The sequence below is a fragment of the Hyaena hyaena genome, unplaced genomic scaffold, assembly GCF_003009895.1.
Source record: "Hyaena hyaena isolate Hyena2069 unplaced genomic scaffold, ASM300989v1 scaffold_345, whole genome shotgun sequence".
In the NCBI taxonomy this organism is placed as follows: domain Eukaryota; kingdom Metazoa; phylum Chordata; class Mammalia; order Carnivora; family Hyaenidae; genus Hyaena; species Hyaena hyaena.
Window position 1 is genome coordinate 18,934 of NW_024080976.1, and position 17,012 is coordinate 35,945.

Below are 17,012 nucleotides of genomic sequence, written 5' to 3' on the forward strand. Positions count from 1 at the left end.
CAGCCATCCAGGGCGGGCCGGGTTAAAAAAAAAGTCGCGGCGGCGGCGGCTGCTCAGGGAAGGAGGCCCGAGGGCCGCGTGCAGCGGGCGGGGGGCGGCAGCGCTGCGTCCCGGAGCCGGGAGCCGCCGGGAGCCGGAGGGCGGGCGGGCGGAGGCGGCGGCGGCGGCTGCAGGAGCAGCGGCGGCGGCGGCGGCGGCGGCATCTCCTCCTCACATGACCCCACTGTTTGTCCCCGTGATCAGCGCGAGCGGCTCCCGTGTCTCCTCCGTCCCCTCCTGCCGCGCGGCGTGAGCGCCGGGCTCGGGGCCCCCCCGGCCGCCCGCCCCCTCCCCTCCCTCCCCTCCCCTCCCCCCCCCCGGGCCCCGCGCCCCCCCCGCCCCCACCCCCCCCATGGACATGCTGGACCCGGGTCTGGATCCCGCTGCCTCGGCCACCGCTGCTGCCGCCGCCAGGTAAGAATGCCGGACCGGTCCGTGCCCCCGCTCGCCCCGGTCCCGGCCTTACGGCCTGGCGGCCGGGCCGCCATGATCCCGAGCGGCCGCCGGGCCGAGCTCAAAATGGAGGCCGCGAGGGAGGGGGGCCCCGCGCGAATACCCTCGGCCCCGGGTCCTAGCGGCATCCCAGCTCCAGACCCGGCTGGGCGGGACGGGGGCCGTGCACCTGGGCGAAGGGGCGGGGGCGGCCCTGACCCCCTCTCCTTCCCGTCCGCCCCGCAGTCACGACAAGGGACCCGAGGCAGACGAGGGCGTCGAGCTGCAGGAAGGTGAGTACTCGAGGGGTCCACCGGGTCTGCGGCCTGCGCCCGTGGAGGGGACTGGGGGCGCCTAGGCCGCGTGACCGCTGACCAACCCCCCCCCCCCCCCAACCGCAGGCGGGGACGGCCCTGGGGCGGAGGAGCAGACGGCGGTGGCCATCGCCAGCGTCCAGCAGGCGGCGTTTGGCGACCACAACATCCAGTACCAGTTCCGCACAGAGAATAATGGAGGACAGGTGAGGCTCCGAGCCGGGAGCCCGCGGGCAAGTGGAGTGCTGAGCAGAGGGTCGAGCAGACGGGCTGGGAGGGGCTCGGTCCTGGCCCCTGCCGGGACCCCAGAACCGATCTCGCTGCTCTGCTGCCCCCTGCAGGTGACGTACCGCGTAGTCCAGGTGACTGATGGTCAGCTGGATGGCCAGGGCGACACGGCCGGCGCCGTCAGTGTTGTGTCTACGGCTGCCTTCGCGGGGGGGCAGCAGGCTGTGACCCAGGTGGGTGTGGATGGGGCAGCCCAGCGTCCTGGCCCCACTGCTGCATCTGTGCCCCCGGGTCCCGCAGCGCCCTTCCCACTGGTAGGTGCCCACAATCCCTGGGGGGATGGAGAGGGGACACTGACTCTTGGGGATCCCCAGGGGGTGGAGCACAGATGCTGCCTTTAGATTGTCAGGCTGTGTGGGTCAAATCCCTGTTCTGCAAGGTGAAACTTGGGTCAGGAGCTTTGAAACGTCCTTTTTTCTTTCTGTAAAATGGGGATGAGGGTAACAGGAACGCCTCCTAGAGGTGAAAATGGATCGACCCATCAGGTGATCACTGAGTACCTGCTGAGTTCTGGGGCTAGGACACAGGGCAGAGTGGCAGCAGAGAGGGGGTTTCCTGTTCTCAGAGGATGCAGTGAATGTCAGACCCGGCAACACGGGAGCGGGTGGGGGAACAGAGATGGCTAAGGGTGGCCTCTGTGTCCTCCTACTCCCCAGGCCGTAATCCAAAATCCCTTCAGCAATGGCGGCAGCCCTGCAGCCGAGGCTGTCAGTGGGGAGGCCCGCTTTGCCTATTTCCCAGCATCCAGTGTGGGAGACACCACAGCTGTGTCCGTACAGACCACAGACCAGAGCTTGCAGGCCGGAGGTAAAGGGAGGAAGGGGCCAGGGCGGAAGGCAGGGGAGGCAGCAGGCCTAGCAGGGAGGGAAGCCCCCTCACCGGTTCTGACTGCCCTCCAGTGTTTGCACTAACCCCTGCTTTCGCTGCAGGCCAGTTCTACGTCATGATGACGCCCCAGGACGTGCTTCAGACAGGAACACAGAGGACGATTGCACCTCGGACACACCCCTACTCCCCGTATGTGCGGGAGGCCTGTTCCCAGGAACGGGGGACCCTGGGAGGACATGGTGTGAGGGGACCAGCGGAAGGGAAGGTTTTCTGGAATGGGAGCCAGGCAGTTGAGCACACAGCAAGCAGTCAGTGTGTTTTCTGGGTCTGTTTCTCCTTCTCGAGTATAAGTAAGGAAATGGTCATTTTTCTTTCTCTGCATAAGAGTTCATTTTGCACAGCTAATTCTCAAGGCTGATTCCTTAGTAGGTGTTTAGACATACAGTACCTGAGAGAATATGTGCCCATCTTTTTCCTTTTTTAGGAAAATTGACGGAACCAGAACACCACGGGATGAAAGAAGGAGGGCCCAGCACAACGAAGGTAAGGTCAGGGTGGTGTTTCTGGGCCTCACTGGCACAGCCAGGCCTGGTGCTTGTGTCACACAGATCAGCGACATGCCAAAAGTGCGCAAGAGGTGTTTGTTGATTGCTGGGAGAGTAGAAAAACAGGTAGAAGTTCATTGTCAGGATCAGATAGGCAGGAGGCGTGAATTGAAGCGTGTTTTGTCATCTTGACTAGTGATCTTGAGTTAACGGTCAACATCTGAAATGGCATATTTCACATTCACATACGGATTTCCTGCCTCTTTAAAAATCGCGTTGATTTGTTGCCTCTAGAAGTATCTTTCCGTTGGCAGCTGTCATTGAGCTCGAGTCCCTCATTCCCTCACTCCCCTGCCTACCTGACTTCTAGAAGATGTGCCTCTGGCTGGCCGAGGCCGGAGTGTCATGCCTTTGGTAAACACCAAAGCCCACCCTACAGTCGTTTTGGCCCTGGATGCTGTCCCCTAGTTCCCCACCCCAAGCCCTGCCCCCAGTGTGTAGCGCTGTTGCGGACATGGCTGCATGCAAGTAGGGTAGCATTTATGTGTGGACAGTCGTCTTAGCAAACATTTCCTGAAGGTGGATTCTGCTGGGCAGTGAGCACGCCCCCCACGCTGGGTCTGGAGCCCGGTCTGCAGCGTCAGGGAGGCAGAAAGGAGTTCAAGCTGGTTTCTTCCCCAGAGAGGTGGCCTTTGGGAGTGCCTGCCAGGCAGAGGGGGCGGGCACAGGCTGGGGGGCAGGCGGGGTGGGATGCGGTTGTGTCGGCGAGTGCTGGTTTGGTCATAGCCAAGGACCCTTGCCAAGTGCTTGGGGGGCGGGGTGGGGGACCAGGGAGGACTAAGGAAGGCCTCGAATGTCAGGCGAGGCCCTGAGAGTCCATACGGTGTTCAGCTGGGTTTGGGCCTTTGCACCTGCAATCAGAGCAGCTCCTTGAGCTTGGCACGTGTATGCCTGTGTTTTAGGCTCTCTGGTTCAGCGGATGACAGGACAGACGAGGCCCTGGCTCTCCGGGTGTGGGTTCTGGCGGGAGAGGCAGAAGTTACGCAGAGCTGCAGTGTGCTGCGAGGTAGCGTAGGCCACAGGAAGGAGCACGAAGCTGCACGGGAGGCTGGAGGGTAGCGGAGGCAGCGAGCTCCGTAGGCCTCTCAGAGGTGACGTTTGAGCAAAGGCCTGAACAGGCCAGCCTGTACCAATGCCGGGGCCAGAGCCAGAATAGACTCGGTGGGTTTGAGGAAGAGCAGGAGTCCAAGAAGGAAAGAGGAAGTTGGAGTTTCGGGAGGGCTGTCCGGGGCCGGGGCCACACGTGGGGCCTTGTAAGAGGCCCTCCCAGCACCGCTGCTCCCGGGTTCTTACTCCAGCCAGCAGAGCGGTTTGTGTATGGACGCTGGACGGCACGGGTGATGGGACCCCGGGGGCCAGGAGCATAGGAGATGTAGGCTTGGGGTGGGACAGGGCGTGAAGTAGGGGAGCGCGTCGGGGAGAAGATTCCAAGGCTGGGAATCGGGAGTTCCCAGTGGCATCAGGTTGGTTTGAAGGGAAGGGGCGAGTCTGAGCCTGGTTTGGGGTGCGGCGTGTCGGAGGCAGTCTACCCAGGCAGTACCCCGGCCCTGCTGCTTCCTGGCTGCGCGGCGTCAGGCTGCTTCTCGGTGTCTGCGCCTGTTCAGTGCCGTGGAGAACGCGGCTTGCACGGCTCCCCCAGACACTCGTGTTGAGGTCGGCCAGTACGGACACACGAGCGCCCCAGCAGCGCAGTGTGCCCCCTGGTAAGGCTGCAGCGGTGACTCGGGTACCATCCAGCCACCCTCCACCCCACTCGTCACTCTCTGCCTCTCGCTAGATTAGTCTGCCTGCAAAGTCTTGGATCTTTCTCGTCCTACAAAAAACCGTTTCTGTCATGACCTTGTCCTCCAGCTGTATCCTGCCCTCTGTCTCCTAACCTGCACAATATTTGACCCACCGTCTGCCCATCCTCTGTGTACCCTTGGCAGTCTGGCTCATTTCTTTACCAAAAGACGTCCATCTAAGGTCACTCATGGTGACCTCATTGCCAAATCCGCTGGCTTCCTTTCCTGTCTGTGCTGCAGGCATCTGACCCTGCCTGTTCCCCTTCTTCCGGGAATGTTCCCTTCTGCTCTACCCGCTCTGATTTCCCTGCACTCTTTGCTTTTCCTTCCCAGCCTGCTCCTCAGAGCGGAGCGTCCCAACAGCCCCGGGAAGCTTGTTAACGGTCGCGATCTCCAGGGCTGTTCTCTCAAGATTGTGAACGCGTGGGCCAGAGGGAGGCCCAGGAGTCTGTATTTCAACGGGTTAGCCAGGTGATTCTTCCCGTTGGGCAGGGTTGGGAAACTGCTTTGACCGATGGTTTCCCTTGGGGTCTGGCCCTTCTTTTGTTGGTCTCAGGAGAGCTGAAACATCAGGCCCAGGGATGGTCAGTATCCCCAAAGCCCTATCCCTGGTTGTAGGCGTTGATCGTGACTCGGACAAGGTGAGAACCGCTCCTCATGTCCTCCCGGGGCTCCCCCGCCCCATTCCCGACCCTGGCTGTGTGCCAGGCTGTCTCTATTCCATCCTTCTCTCTTGATCTCCAGACCCATAGTTTGAGCTGCCCATTCAGAATCTTCATTTCTGGATGTCCTAGAGACCCTTCATACTCAACTTGTCTGAAACAGAACCTGCCGCCTCCCCTCCCCACGGCTCTCGGGGAGCATTTCTCTTTCCACAGCGGCAGCTGGCACCCCTGTGATAATTACCCAGGCTGGAACCGGAGGCCAGGGTCACTGTCCGCTCTGCCCCTCTCCTTCCCTCACGTCTGCGAACCCTGAGATCCTGTGCCTAAGTGTGCTTCAAATCAGCTTCTCTTTTTTCCTCCCCCCCTCTTTTTCCACCGTTTCTTGGTACCACAGGAGCCTGTCTCCAGGCCCTACGGGACAGCGCGCCTGCAGGGCCTGCCCACTGTGGCCATGTCAGACTTTGGGTCCCCTGTTGCCAGGATTCTCCGAGGAGCCAGGAATCCAGATCTTTGTGTGAATTCTGATTTTTAAGTGCTGAGTGGGATTTGCTTTTTCTGTTTCATTAGTTCCTACTCTTAATGTAGTTAATTCATTCCATCCTACTTACTTTGGGTTTAATTTGCTTGGGGGCTTTTCCCTAGCCTTTTAAGATCACTTAATCCTTTATTTTTTCGTAGCACAGGCCTTTCTGGTTGCAAATTTCACTCCACTGCTGCTTCAGCTGCATCCCATTTGGATATATTGGTTTTCATTATTCAGTTTAAAATGCTTCTCTGTTTTTCTTCTTAATTTCCAGTCATTTGTGGGTTTTCTGGATATGTTTTTTTGTTGCTGATATTTAAAAAAAAATTTTAACTTTTATTCACTTTTGAGAGAGAGAGAAAGACACAGAATCCGAAGCAGGCTCTAGGCTCTGAGCTGGCAGCACAGAGCCCAATGCAGGGCTCGAACCCACAAACTATGAGATCATGATCTGAGCCAAAGTCTGACACTCAGCCAGACTGAGCCACCCAGGTGCCCCTAAGTTGCTGATTTTTAATTTAGTTCTGTTCTCATTAGAAACTTACTATATAACTTCAGCGTTCTGAAATGTGTTGAGCCACAGTTTATGGTCCTGAACGTGGTCTATCTTGGGACAGTGCCCATGTGCCCTTGAAGAGAGTGTGTATCTGCTGCTGTGTGGGTGTTCCCTCAAGGTCAGCAGGGTCAAGTTAGCTGACACTGCTCAGGTTTTCTATCCTGACTTTTTTGTCTGCTTGTTTTATCAGTTACTGAGAGCGGAACATTAACATCTCCAACCCTATCTGTGAATTTGTCCATTTCTTCCCCCAGTCCTGGCAGGTTTTGCTTCTGACTTGTTTTCAACGCTGTATGGATGTGACATCTGTGGAATGGATGTGGCCTTGGTCTTAGTGGTCTTCCACCATTTTAAATGTGCCAAGATGGTCTTCCTGAGCCACAGGTCTGACCATCTCACTCCCTGCTTGATGAAGGGGCCTAACACTCAAGGGCCTGGGCCCATAAACAGGGCATTCAAGGCCTTTATGACCTGGCCTTTTCCTACCACCCCAGCCCACCCTATCTGCCCTCCCCGCCAAGTATTGCCATGTCACCATTTCTGAATTTTTCACACCTGCCTGCCTGATGCCCCTCTCTTCAGAAGCTGGCCCAGATGCTTCCTGTCCAAGTCTTTTTCTGAAGGTCCACCATACCCCACCCCCAGGCGGAGATCATTGCCCCATGCTGGCATTCCCCAGGCCCTTGGTACAGTCTTCAATGCCAACACATCCATGGTGTCGGGACCACCCCCCCACCCTCCCCACCCCCCCCGTCACACACATCTCAGGGATGTTATGAGCGCCAGCAGGGCAGAGGCAGAGTCCACTGCAGACTGCCCTTGCAGGGTGCCATGCACACAGTAGGGCAAGCGGGAGGTTTTAAAGTAAATGCAAACTGGAAACTGTGCCTGGCTGCCTGTCTCTGCCTCTGGTGGCTGGAAGTGAGGAATCCACATGAGCACAGTGCCCAGGGTGGAGAACACCAGGCTGCGTGAGGGCAGAGAAGGAGAGGAGGAGCCAGCTGCTGAGTTCCTGCACGAATACCTCGGGAACGGAGTGCACTGCTGGGGGAGGGTGGGTGGTGCCGCCAGGCTTGGGCTGGACTCCAGGCTTTTCTGTGGTCTTCGGCCACAGAGTTCCCAGACTAGGACATGGCCCTCTCTGTGCGGAGGTTCATGGCTTTCCCTGGGACCCAGGTTCCTGAGCTCCCCCCAGAGCCAGGGTTGGGCAGAGTGCGGTACTGGGCTCGCGCTCAGCATGGTGTTGGGGAACGCTTGTGGAAAGACCGGAGAGCCAGCGAGGGGGAGAGGCCATGTAGTGGGATGTCCTCACTCAGGCCAGAGTAGGGAGCATTTGGAGGTGGGGAGAGACCAGTTGGCAATGAGCAAAGCCAAGAGCTGGCGTGGGATTTGCCTGTTGGTGGCCAGGCGTGTTCTTTGAGAGAACAGCAGGGTCAAGGGGAGGAACCAGCCTCAGAGGCTGTGAGGAGTAAGGGGCGAGATTCTGCCCCCCGCCCCTTTTTCAGTCTCCCCCAGACTCTTTCCTTAAACTCTCATCAGCACCACCCAGCCCGGAGAACATACTTCTTTGCCTTCCTCTCCAAGTCCCACCTACAGGCTTAGTCTCCTCAGCAAACACCGCCTGCTTTTGTCTGTCATCTGTCCTGGCGGGAGGGATGAGGGTGTGTGACAATTGTGGGTTGACTGAGGCTTTCTTGTGTGTCCACACAGTGCTCAGTATTGTGCTTGGAAGGTAAGGAAGATTCTGGCACAGCTTTGCTTCAGGAGGCCCTGAAGCAGGGTCTCAGGCTTCAGGGCAGGCCGACCCGAGGCCACGGTCCTAAGGCCATGGCGTGAGCAAGATGAGAAACCAGGGAGCAGGCAGGTGCCCCGTCTGAACGGGGTGGCTGCCACTCAAGTCAGCTGACAGCTTGGGTAGGTTGCCCAGTTTTATGGAGTAAAAAGCACAAATCTGAGAGTTTTCAAGTGAAACCTTCCATTGGCTTGCCAGCCTTGGCCTTTGAGGTGGGGTTCACATTGTGTGCAGGACCCTGAGAGCCACGCATGCCAGCCGGGGCAGCCTGGGACTTGCTGCCTGGGCTCTGGGGAAGGATTTTAGCCAGGGGTGAGACAGGGTCAGACTGGATTTAAAGATGAAGAGAAAACAAAATTACAGAGCCCAGCGCTCTAGGGAGTATGGAAAATCCAGTGCCCCCACTGTGGAGAACCAGCTAGGGGCACTAGGGTCCTGTGTAAAGGGGCTCCGGCCCATTCCTGCCTCCCAGGAACACAAGCCACATCTCCATTTCAGAAGATGCCAACTATTCCGTGAAATTTCTTAATTTAAATTTGGGCTCAGATTTTTAAAAATCTGCTGGGCAAGTAAACGAACCACCAGCCCCCAGCTGTCACTTCTGCCCTAAAAAGGGTGTGTGTGTGTGTATGTGTGTGTGTGGCCCTAGCGGGGGAGACTCTCACACTGGGGAAGCAGTGTGAAGCGGGGTACGGAAGCCAGGTGCCTGCGTTCGGATCGCGGCCCCAGGCCCGGTAACGTGAGCCTAGGGCGGTAAGCCCCCGGGTGCGCCGCAGGTCTGGGAGCACCTCCCTGGACGCTGCCATTGCTCTTACAGTGGAGCGGAGGCGGAGGGACAAGATCAACAACTGGATCGTCCAACTTTCAAAAATCATTCCAGATTGTAACGCAGACAACAGCAAAACGGGAGCGGTGAGTGCCCCCCGGCTCCCTGTCTCCGCACACCCCTTGGACCAGGCCCCCAGCCCCTCGGAGAAAGCCTGCCCGACGTGTCGTCGTCCCCCCCGTCCCCCCCCCCCCCCCCGCCTAGTGCACAGGCGCTGTCCCAGGGGAGGTGGTGGGCGGCGCTCACTGGCACTCTTGCCTGCCCCCACCCCCCCAGAGTAAAGGAGGGATCCTGTCAAAAGCCTGTGACTACATCCGGGAGCTGCGCCAGACCAACCAGCGCATGCAGGAGACCTTCAAGGAGGCTGAGAGGCTGCAGATGGACAATGAGCTCCTGAGGCAGCAGGTGAGGACCAGGGCGGGGCGGGGCGGGGCTGGGGGGACCCGGGTTGGGGGGTGCGGGGAGCCAGCGCCTGGCTCCTCGCACCCTGTCGTGTGTGCCAGATCGAGGAGCTGAAGAACGAGAACGCCGTGCTTCGCGCCCAGCTGCAGCAGCACAACCTGGAGATGGTGGGCGAGAGCACGCGGCAGTGACGCCCACCCCGCCGGGCCGCGGGGGGCTCCTCCGGCCCCGCCGCCCCTTCCCCAGCCCTTAGCACAGAGAGGGGCAAATGCCCCTCCCCCAGCTGCGTTTTTTTATAGTAGATTTTTAACAAAACGGGGAGAAATAATGCATTTCTGTGGATAAGCGCCCACCGCTCTCCTCAACTTGGGAAAGATCTCCTCCTCCCGGCCCCTTCTGTCTGTCTCCCTCCTCCCGGCCCCCAGGAGCCCCAGCACTTCTAGGGAACCTGCCTGGAGGCAAGAGGGAGGAAGACGGAGCCCTGCCATATCCCGCTGCCTCCTTGGTCTCCAGAGGTCCTGAGACAGGGTGCTTTTGGGAAGGAGGGGAGACTTTGGGGGGGGCTATCCCCGGGGCCTGGACCTAAGCAGGGAGGCCATGTCCCACCCCACCTCTTGTTTCTGGATCCCTGCTCCCCTTTGAGTGTGTGTGTGTTTTAATTTTCTTTATGGAAAAGTGGACAAAAAAAATAGAGAGAGAGAGGTATTTAACTGCAATAAACTGGCCCCATGTGGCCCCGCCTTGTCTGTTTGTGTATCTGTCCATCTTGGTCTGGGGAGGGAGCCTGGGGTCTGCAGAGCTCCGTGTCGTGTTCATGGCTGTGTGCCGGGTGCCAGCCCCTGCCGTCCTGTACCCCCTGGGACCCAGTCTGTTGGCTGGACGGTGGAGAAGTTACTGAATGGATATCCTCTTTGAGGCCCCAGGTGTGCATGTGTGGTGTGAAGGCAGGAGGCGCCGGGGTCAAGGACACATCCCATGTTTTTGGAGCAAGAGGCTGGGGTCTCTCCTCTCATCCGTTCTAAAAATAGAACTGGCTCCTGACCCTGCCCTTAAGGGTTGAAGCCCTCCCCTCTGCACCAGCCAATGGTGGGGCCTGGCCTTGAGCCCCCCACCCCCAGGAAGGGCAGATGGCCAGGAAGCCAGGCTTGGCCCGTCAGCCTGTCGCCTCACACTGTGGCTCTGGCGCCTGTACTGTGACCCCTGCCCCGGCTGATGACGAAACCTGGCCTGAGCGGAGATGCAGTGATGGCTGGCAGCGCTGGGGTACGCGGCCGGGTCTCCCTGTGGGTGGACGCGTGACCCTTGACTGCTTCGGCCCCTGGCCCCCAGCCCCCATGCAGCTCCCAGGACCTAGGCCTACCGGCCTGGTCACCTCGCTGAGCTCTCTGCCGGGTCCCATCCCCAGTGTTCCCACTCAGTCTTCCCTGTGGAGGCCCATCTCTCCCGCGCTGAGGCCGTCTCTGAGTGAGGGTGTGTGCAGCAGGAAGAGCCTCCCGTGGAGTAGGTTGGGGGGGCAGGGGACAGGTGGCAGGGAGCAGCTTCACATCCCAGACCGCACGCCCCCCCACTTCTGTGGTTCTGAGTGGGCCTTGGCAGCAGCCCAGGCCCGGAAGGGGCGTTCATTCCTTGGCAGCATCGTCTAAAGGCCCTCTCTGCAGTTGACCCTGAATGGTGCTAGAGTGAGGTGGGGAGGCGGCCCGGCTCAAGGCCTATGCACACCAGGATGGTTAGAGTGAGCAGGAGGGAGGCAGCCCCAGTCAGGCTGCCCGGGTTCATCTCCAGGGGCCTGCCGGAGGACCGGCTCTCGGGTTTGTAGTGTCAGCCACGGTCTGTGGTTTAGATCCTGCCACCATAGCTGGCTTCAAGGTGCCAGCGCGATGCCCCGCAGCAGACTTGGGATGAGACGTGCACCCTTAGCACCGTGGAGCCGGTGTGAGCCAGGACTAGCACGTCCCACTGTGGCCTCCTGTGCTTGTGGGGAAGCGGGAAGGCCTAATGGTGAGAGTATAGGCCCCAGAGTCCGGCTGCTCAGGCGGGCCTAGCTCTTGCCTCTGATCAGGTAAGCTAGGGCAGTGCCCCAGTCTCCCTTGTAGAGTGAAGAGAACCAGTCTTGGGGTGGGCGTGGGGCTCCTAGGAGGGAGTAGGTCTGGGAAGCCAGGCACCTGGGGCTGATGGCTAAGAAGGCAGCGAAGGCCCCGAAGTACAGAGTAGAGCCCAGTGTGGGGTAAGTGGGAGCTGTGGTGGGCGGGGGGGGAGGAGGTGGCACAGGCTGGACACAAAATGGACACAAAAGTGGGTCACATCGGCTGGCACACAGGATGCAGGCATCTGATGGCAGCCATTGCTGTCACTGCTGTCTTATGGTCCACAATTCACCAGGACATTCTGCAGATGCATTTCCCGATTCTCAAAAAACCACATGCCTGCTGGGGGGCTGGAGCCGACACAGAGTCCCACGTCTGGCCGCCCCAGCATTTCCCACTGGAGCCCGTGCACGCGGGAGGACCACCTGAAGTGTGGGAATTCTGCTGGACGCCCGAGGGGACCACAGTGACAGCCAGCCTCCCTGTGGTCGAGGATGTTGGGAAAGAAGGGAGATAAGAGGTCACCTTCCTCCTACTCGTCGAACGGTTCAACTTTGGGGGCAAAAGGGGGACGTTTCCGAGGTCAACAGGGTGATGCTGTGTCAGGGAAAGTGTCTCCCAGGTGGCTGGCTAGAGGCGTGGGTCTGTGGCCCCATCTGCCCCACCCCCTGGACACACCTCTGCTGGCTAAGGGTGACATAACACTGTTCCCTGTCACTCTGTTCCCGCTTATCTCCCGTCTTGTCGGCGCCACCACCTTCTTGGAAATGAGTTGGGACAAAGGGGAGGGGGCTTAGCACCCCCGCCTCCCCCAGAAGGGCCCATAAAAGCAGCTGAGCCGGGACCCCAGACACCACAGCAAGTCCTACACCCGACAGCAGGACAGCCAGCCAGACAACACGATGGCCCTGAGCACACAGGTCCAGGCCGCCTGCCTCCTGCTCCTCCTCCTGGCCAGCCTGGCCGGTGGCTCCGCTCTCCGGCGAGAGGTGAGAGCCCACAGGGCCTGGGACCACGGTGGCCAGGACAGGAGAGCCGGGCCCTGGGTGGAGGGAACTGCTGAGGGCAGCTGGAGACCCCTTGGCACCGGGCCGAGCTCAGGGCAGGGAACGGGGGTGGGGGGATGGATGGCTGCCTGAAGTACAGAGATAAGCGGCCCAAGGATCGGACTGGAGGCCCCGAACTAGTTCCACAGATACCGAGTGTCTGCTCCGTGTTAAGTCCTTTCCTAGTCAGTGGGGATCACGCAGCAAACAAGGTAGATGAGAAAAGAGTTTTGCTCTCATGGAGTTCATGTCCCAGCCGGGGAATTCGTCCGTCAACAATGAAAACAGAAATAGGATAACTGTTGAGTCAATGCTGAATAACAGAAAATGGTGATGGTAGTAGCCACAGGGGTGGGGGGTGAAGGGAGGACTTCCGACGGATCAGGGGCTGGAAATCGAGCCACAGTGGTTTGTGAGAAATGAAATTCGATCTGGGACTGGGTGGTCTGGACAAGAGGAAGGGGCAGTAAGCGAAGACCCAGGCAGGGGGCAGTCAGGTGTCCGAGGATCGGAGGCTGTAGTGAGTGGAGAGGATGCTGCTTGGAGATGAGACTGAGGGGCGGACTGTGCAAGTACTGACTTTCCTTCACGTGCGAGGGCAGCTCTGCAGGCTAGTTTTTTTTTTTTTTTTTTTTTTTGGTTTTTTTTGGAGAGCACTTGCGTGGGTGCTGGGGTGCCGGGGTGCTGGGGCGAGGGGAAGAGGGAGAGACTCTTGAACAGGCTCCACGCTTTTAATCTGACTGATAAGGCATGAGGAACAGAACGGACGGGGCAAGATGCAGGGAGACTTGTTACAGGCGGGGCTGGCACCCGGGGCCAGGGAGAGCCATGTCCCCAAGAAGAGAGAGGAGACAGATCTGGGATGTCTGCAGGAAGAACTGCCGGAGGGAAGGGGAGAAAAGACAGCAAGGCCACTCCTAGGTTACCGGCTGAGCCCCAGGACACTGACTACTTGGGGAGGAGCTTGTCTTTGGGGGCAAGTCTGAGAGCTCCATGTCCCCTACCATCTTCACCACTCATTCTGCTCTCGCAGACAGGACAGCTCACGGACCTCCAACCCCAGGACACAGTGGGAGCTGAGGCTGGCTTGACGGTGAGAGCACCTGCGAGTCCCTTCTGAGCCTCCCCATCCCTTCCCTGTGCCCGAGCTCTGCTCACTCTCCCTTCCTCCCCACAGCCCATGCTCCAGAGGCTAAGGAAGCGAGACACCCACTTCCCCATCTGCATGTTCTGCTGCAACTGCTGTAAAAACCAAAAGTGTGGGATGTGCTGCAAGACGTAGAGCCTCCCAAGCCTGCCCCCGGACCTCCCCTCCCCTCCGTATTTATTCCTGCTCCCTCCCCCCCGACTCTCAGTAAATGGACTTGGAATAAAATGACTGGTTCTGTCTGTTGTTTTCCATCCCAGAGTGTCTGTTGCCCTTTCTCCCCACCCAAGGCCAATGCCAGAGGCTTGTTCTGGCCCCTGTCTTGTAAGGGCCGGTGCTCCATGGGGTGTGCAGGGCTCATGTGAGCTGGGTTTGGCAAGGAGGCTTGGTGAAGGAAGTTTGTTCCCTGTTCCACCCCCACCCCCCCAGGAGGGGCTGGAAGTTAAGCCCAGTTGCCTCTCCTCGAACTCTTCTTGAAACGGGGGTAACAAGTTCAGATACCCCACAAGGGTTCCCAGAGCAAGGTCTGAGGACTCCTCACAAGGCTCCACACGGTGGAAACTACAAAACCGTCATTTGCCTTTTTCACCTCCCTTCCGTGACACGGGACAACCTCATCGCTCTGATGGTAATGGGTTATGCACTCGTGTGTCCTCTTGCTGTAACAGGGTCCCGGCCTCAATTTCGAATACATTGAGCAGGTATAGATACAACCCACATAAACACGAGTTGTTTTGGAGTCCTGGAAAATTTTGCAGAGTAGAAAGGAGTCCTGACACCAAAGAGTTCGAGAAAAAGCAATGACCTTCCAGACAGGCACAGTGAATGAGGGAGGAATGGTGGGTTTGTTTCAGAGGAGCACGTGGGAAGCTCTGTGATCTCAGTAAGGACACACGCACCTGACCCACTGGGAGAACACCCATCACCTCCATGAGGAGATAAGTTCCTTTCCATTGTTCTTGGGGCCATATCCCTCTCAATTTATCCCATTTCCCCACTTCTGATAGAAACAGAGAAATCCATTTTACTATCTTCTCAGCTCCTAAGAAAACATCGGCACTAGCATGGTGACAAGGGGCCTTGGCCGTTTGGCCCCAGTGTTTTGTATCCATAGGGAGGCCTGGGTATCCAAAGGGGGACCGGGAGATGGCAGTCGTGCCCAAAGGCGGGCCAAAGACGGCTAAAGCTTCTTTTCAAGAGAAGGCAGCTATGCTTATTTTTATGTGAAATTTCCTGATTTTTTAAAATATCAGCAACTGATTAAAGGGATTTTATTTGTTGTAATCCACACTTTCTGAGTCAAAGTAAACCCAGCCAGGGAGCCAGATCTGTCCTGGATACAGCTACTCTCTACCTTCTGCCTTGGAAGCCATGAAAGGCTCGTCCTCTGGGAGTTATTTTCCTGAATGGAGGCTGAAGAGTGGGGGGAGGAAGACGAGGCAGGCCGCTTGGTCTCCCATTAGCTGCGGTATCTCGCAGGCATCTTCTCTCCACTGAGACCCCGCCTCCTCATCTGAAAAAGGAGAAGTGTCTCTAGTATTCAGTTTATCGGGTGGTTTAGCTGCTTATGAGTTATGAGTTGAGCTGTGTCCACCCCTCACACTTAATTTCTTTTTAATATTTATTTATTTTTGAAAGAGAGAGACAGAGAGGCTTGCACAAGTAGGGGAGGGGCAGAGAGAGAAGGAGACACAGAATCTGAAGCAGGTTCAGGCTCTGAGCTATCAGCACAGAGCCCGACATGGGGCTTGAATCCACAAACTGTGAGATCATGACCTGAGCCAAAGTCGGATGCTTAATCGACTGAGCTACCCAGGTGCCCCCCACTACCCCCTACATTTAAATGTTGAAGTCCTAACTCCTAGGATTGTGACCTGACTTGGAAACAGGGTCTCTTTAGACATAATCAAGTTAAAATGAGGTCAGTAGGGTGGATCCTAATCCAATAGGGCTAGTGTCCTTATGAAAAGCAGGGATTTGGACACAGAGGCCTGTATACAGGAAGAACACCATGTGAACATGAAGACCGTCACCTAAGAGCCAGATCTATGAGCAGATCCTTCCCCCCAGCACTCAGAACTGAGCCTGCCAACATCTTGACGTCAGACTGCAGGCTCCAGCCCTGGGAGACAATCAATTTCTGTCTTTTGAGCCACCCGGTGTGTGGTACTCTGTCACAGCAGCCCTGACACACCTGCTGGGTTTGGAAGGCACAGCTGGATCAGAGTGGTGGCTCCCCCTTTAGACAGGCTCAGGCTCCCCAGCTCCCCATCCTCCTGCGGCCTGGGGACCCAGGATTGCAGATTTCAGCCTGGTTGCCAGTGCTCTCTGTGGATGAACTTGCCTGTGCATCCTACCCACCCCCGAGACAGCCTTTGGTTCACACCTAAAGAGGAGATGGACCCGCAAACTGCACAGATACATGCCCCCAGTGGGGTTGGTGTTGAGGCTGAAGGCTGTGACATATGAGTAGCCCAGAAGCTCAGTGTCCTCCTCCAGAGCCCAGGCACCAGGCCCCTCTCTTCTCTAGGACCCAGGCGTTCAAGCCCCACCCCACTCTCAATGGGCCTTTGTCCCTGTCTGGGAAAGGCACGGGCAGAGTCTGACATCATGAAGCTTGAGGTGGGGGTGGGACTCCCCCTCCCCCTCCATCCAGCTTTCTCTGACTCCACACGCCTGGGTCTGAGGGATTTCCCTGCCCCTCACCCTCCCCATCCTGGCCAAGTTCTCCCTTGGGAGAAAGGAGCCCCTGTCCCCCTCATTCCCCCAAAACTGCTTTGGCCTGAAGGAGGACAGAAGATGTGCCGGTGTGACTGGACAGCTCCTGGTCAAACCATTACTACTTAATCATGGCGCTACCAGCTCCCTCCACCCGCCTCTCCCCGTACAAGCACCCTGCAGAGGTCACGACCAAAGAGGATCGCTGTGGAATCTGGAATCTATACACAAAGGGTCCTCACCCAGCTCAAAGAGTAAACAGAGCCCTCGATAAGCCCCTCTCTGCCCCAGGCACTGTTCTAGGTGACAGACAGTGAACTGGACAGACAGGCAGAGACCCTGCTCTCCGGGAGCTCCCGTGCTGGTGTGGAAGGAGCATGCCCAGAGCGCAGTGGGCAAGGGTGCAGAGGGCTCTGGAAGGACAGGGCCATGTTTGAATGGAGGGGCTTGGCTTGGTGAGACGGGCAGGGCAGGCGTCCAGAGGAAGTGGCGTCCAAGCTGGGAGTGTACAGACCGCACAGGCTGTGGCCAGTGGCCGAGTGGGGAGCGGGATGAGGTAGGGGGACCTGTCCAGGAAGAAGGAACAAGTATGTGCAAAGGTCTCCAGGTAGAAGCGCCACTGGGTATTTGAGCGACACATTCATGCACCTGCTCTGGGGTTATAAAGCTCAACTCTGTGCCAGGAGCCACTCTACAAACAGGACAGACTGGGGATAAGCAGGCAAAGTCCTCCTTCTGGAGGCCAAGGTCTCATGAGAGAAGGCAGTCAATCCATACGGTCATTTGTGATGGCAAGAAGAGCCTGGAAAATAGACTAGGATGTGGGCACCAAAAGTGACCCTGGGAAGCGATTCAAGAGAGGGTGGAGGTGATGCTGAAGCCAAGAGCAGGCAGGTCCTGTCTGCCCCTGCTCACGCCCTGTGTGGCCTCTTGGGACTGAGGTTATACCTGCTCTTGCCACCG

General features: G+C 58.1%; 2 protein-coding genes across 2 annotated transcripts; both read left to right on the forward strand.

Moving 5' to 3' along the window:
- Positions 1-312: 312 nt before the first annotated feature.
- USF2 (upstream transcription factor 2, c-fos interacting) lies at positions 313-9,800 on the forward strand. The gene is made up of 10 exons (XM_039249650.1): positions 313-453; positions 718-764; positions 873-991; positions 1,127-1,327; positions 1,730-1,880; positions 2,003-2,090; positions 2,386-2,444; positions 8,644-8,738; positions 8,929-9,057; positions 9,156-9,800. The coding sequence occupies exons 1-10, from the start codon at positions 392-394 to the stop codon at positions 9,243-9,245; spliced, it is 1,041 nt and encodes a 346-aa protein (XP_039105581.1). The 5' UTR covers positions 313-391; the 3' UTR covers positions 9,246-9,800.
- Positions 9,801-11,895: 2,095 nt separating this feature from the next.
- Positions 11,896-13,581, forward strand: LOC120243497 (hepcidin antimicrobial peptide). Its single transcript, XM_039249651.1, has 3 exons — positions 11,896-12,127; positions 13,218-13,277; positions 13,362-13,581. Exons 1-3 carry the CDS (start codon positions 12,041-12,043, stop codon positions 13,464-13,466), a joined length of 252 nt encoding a protein of 83 aa, XP_039105582.1. The 5' UTR covers positions 11,896-12,040; the 3' UTR covers positions 13,467-13,581.
- The last annotated feature ends 3,431 nt before the right edge of the window (positions 13,582-17,012 follow it).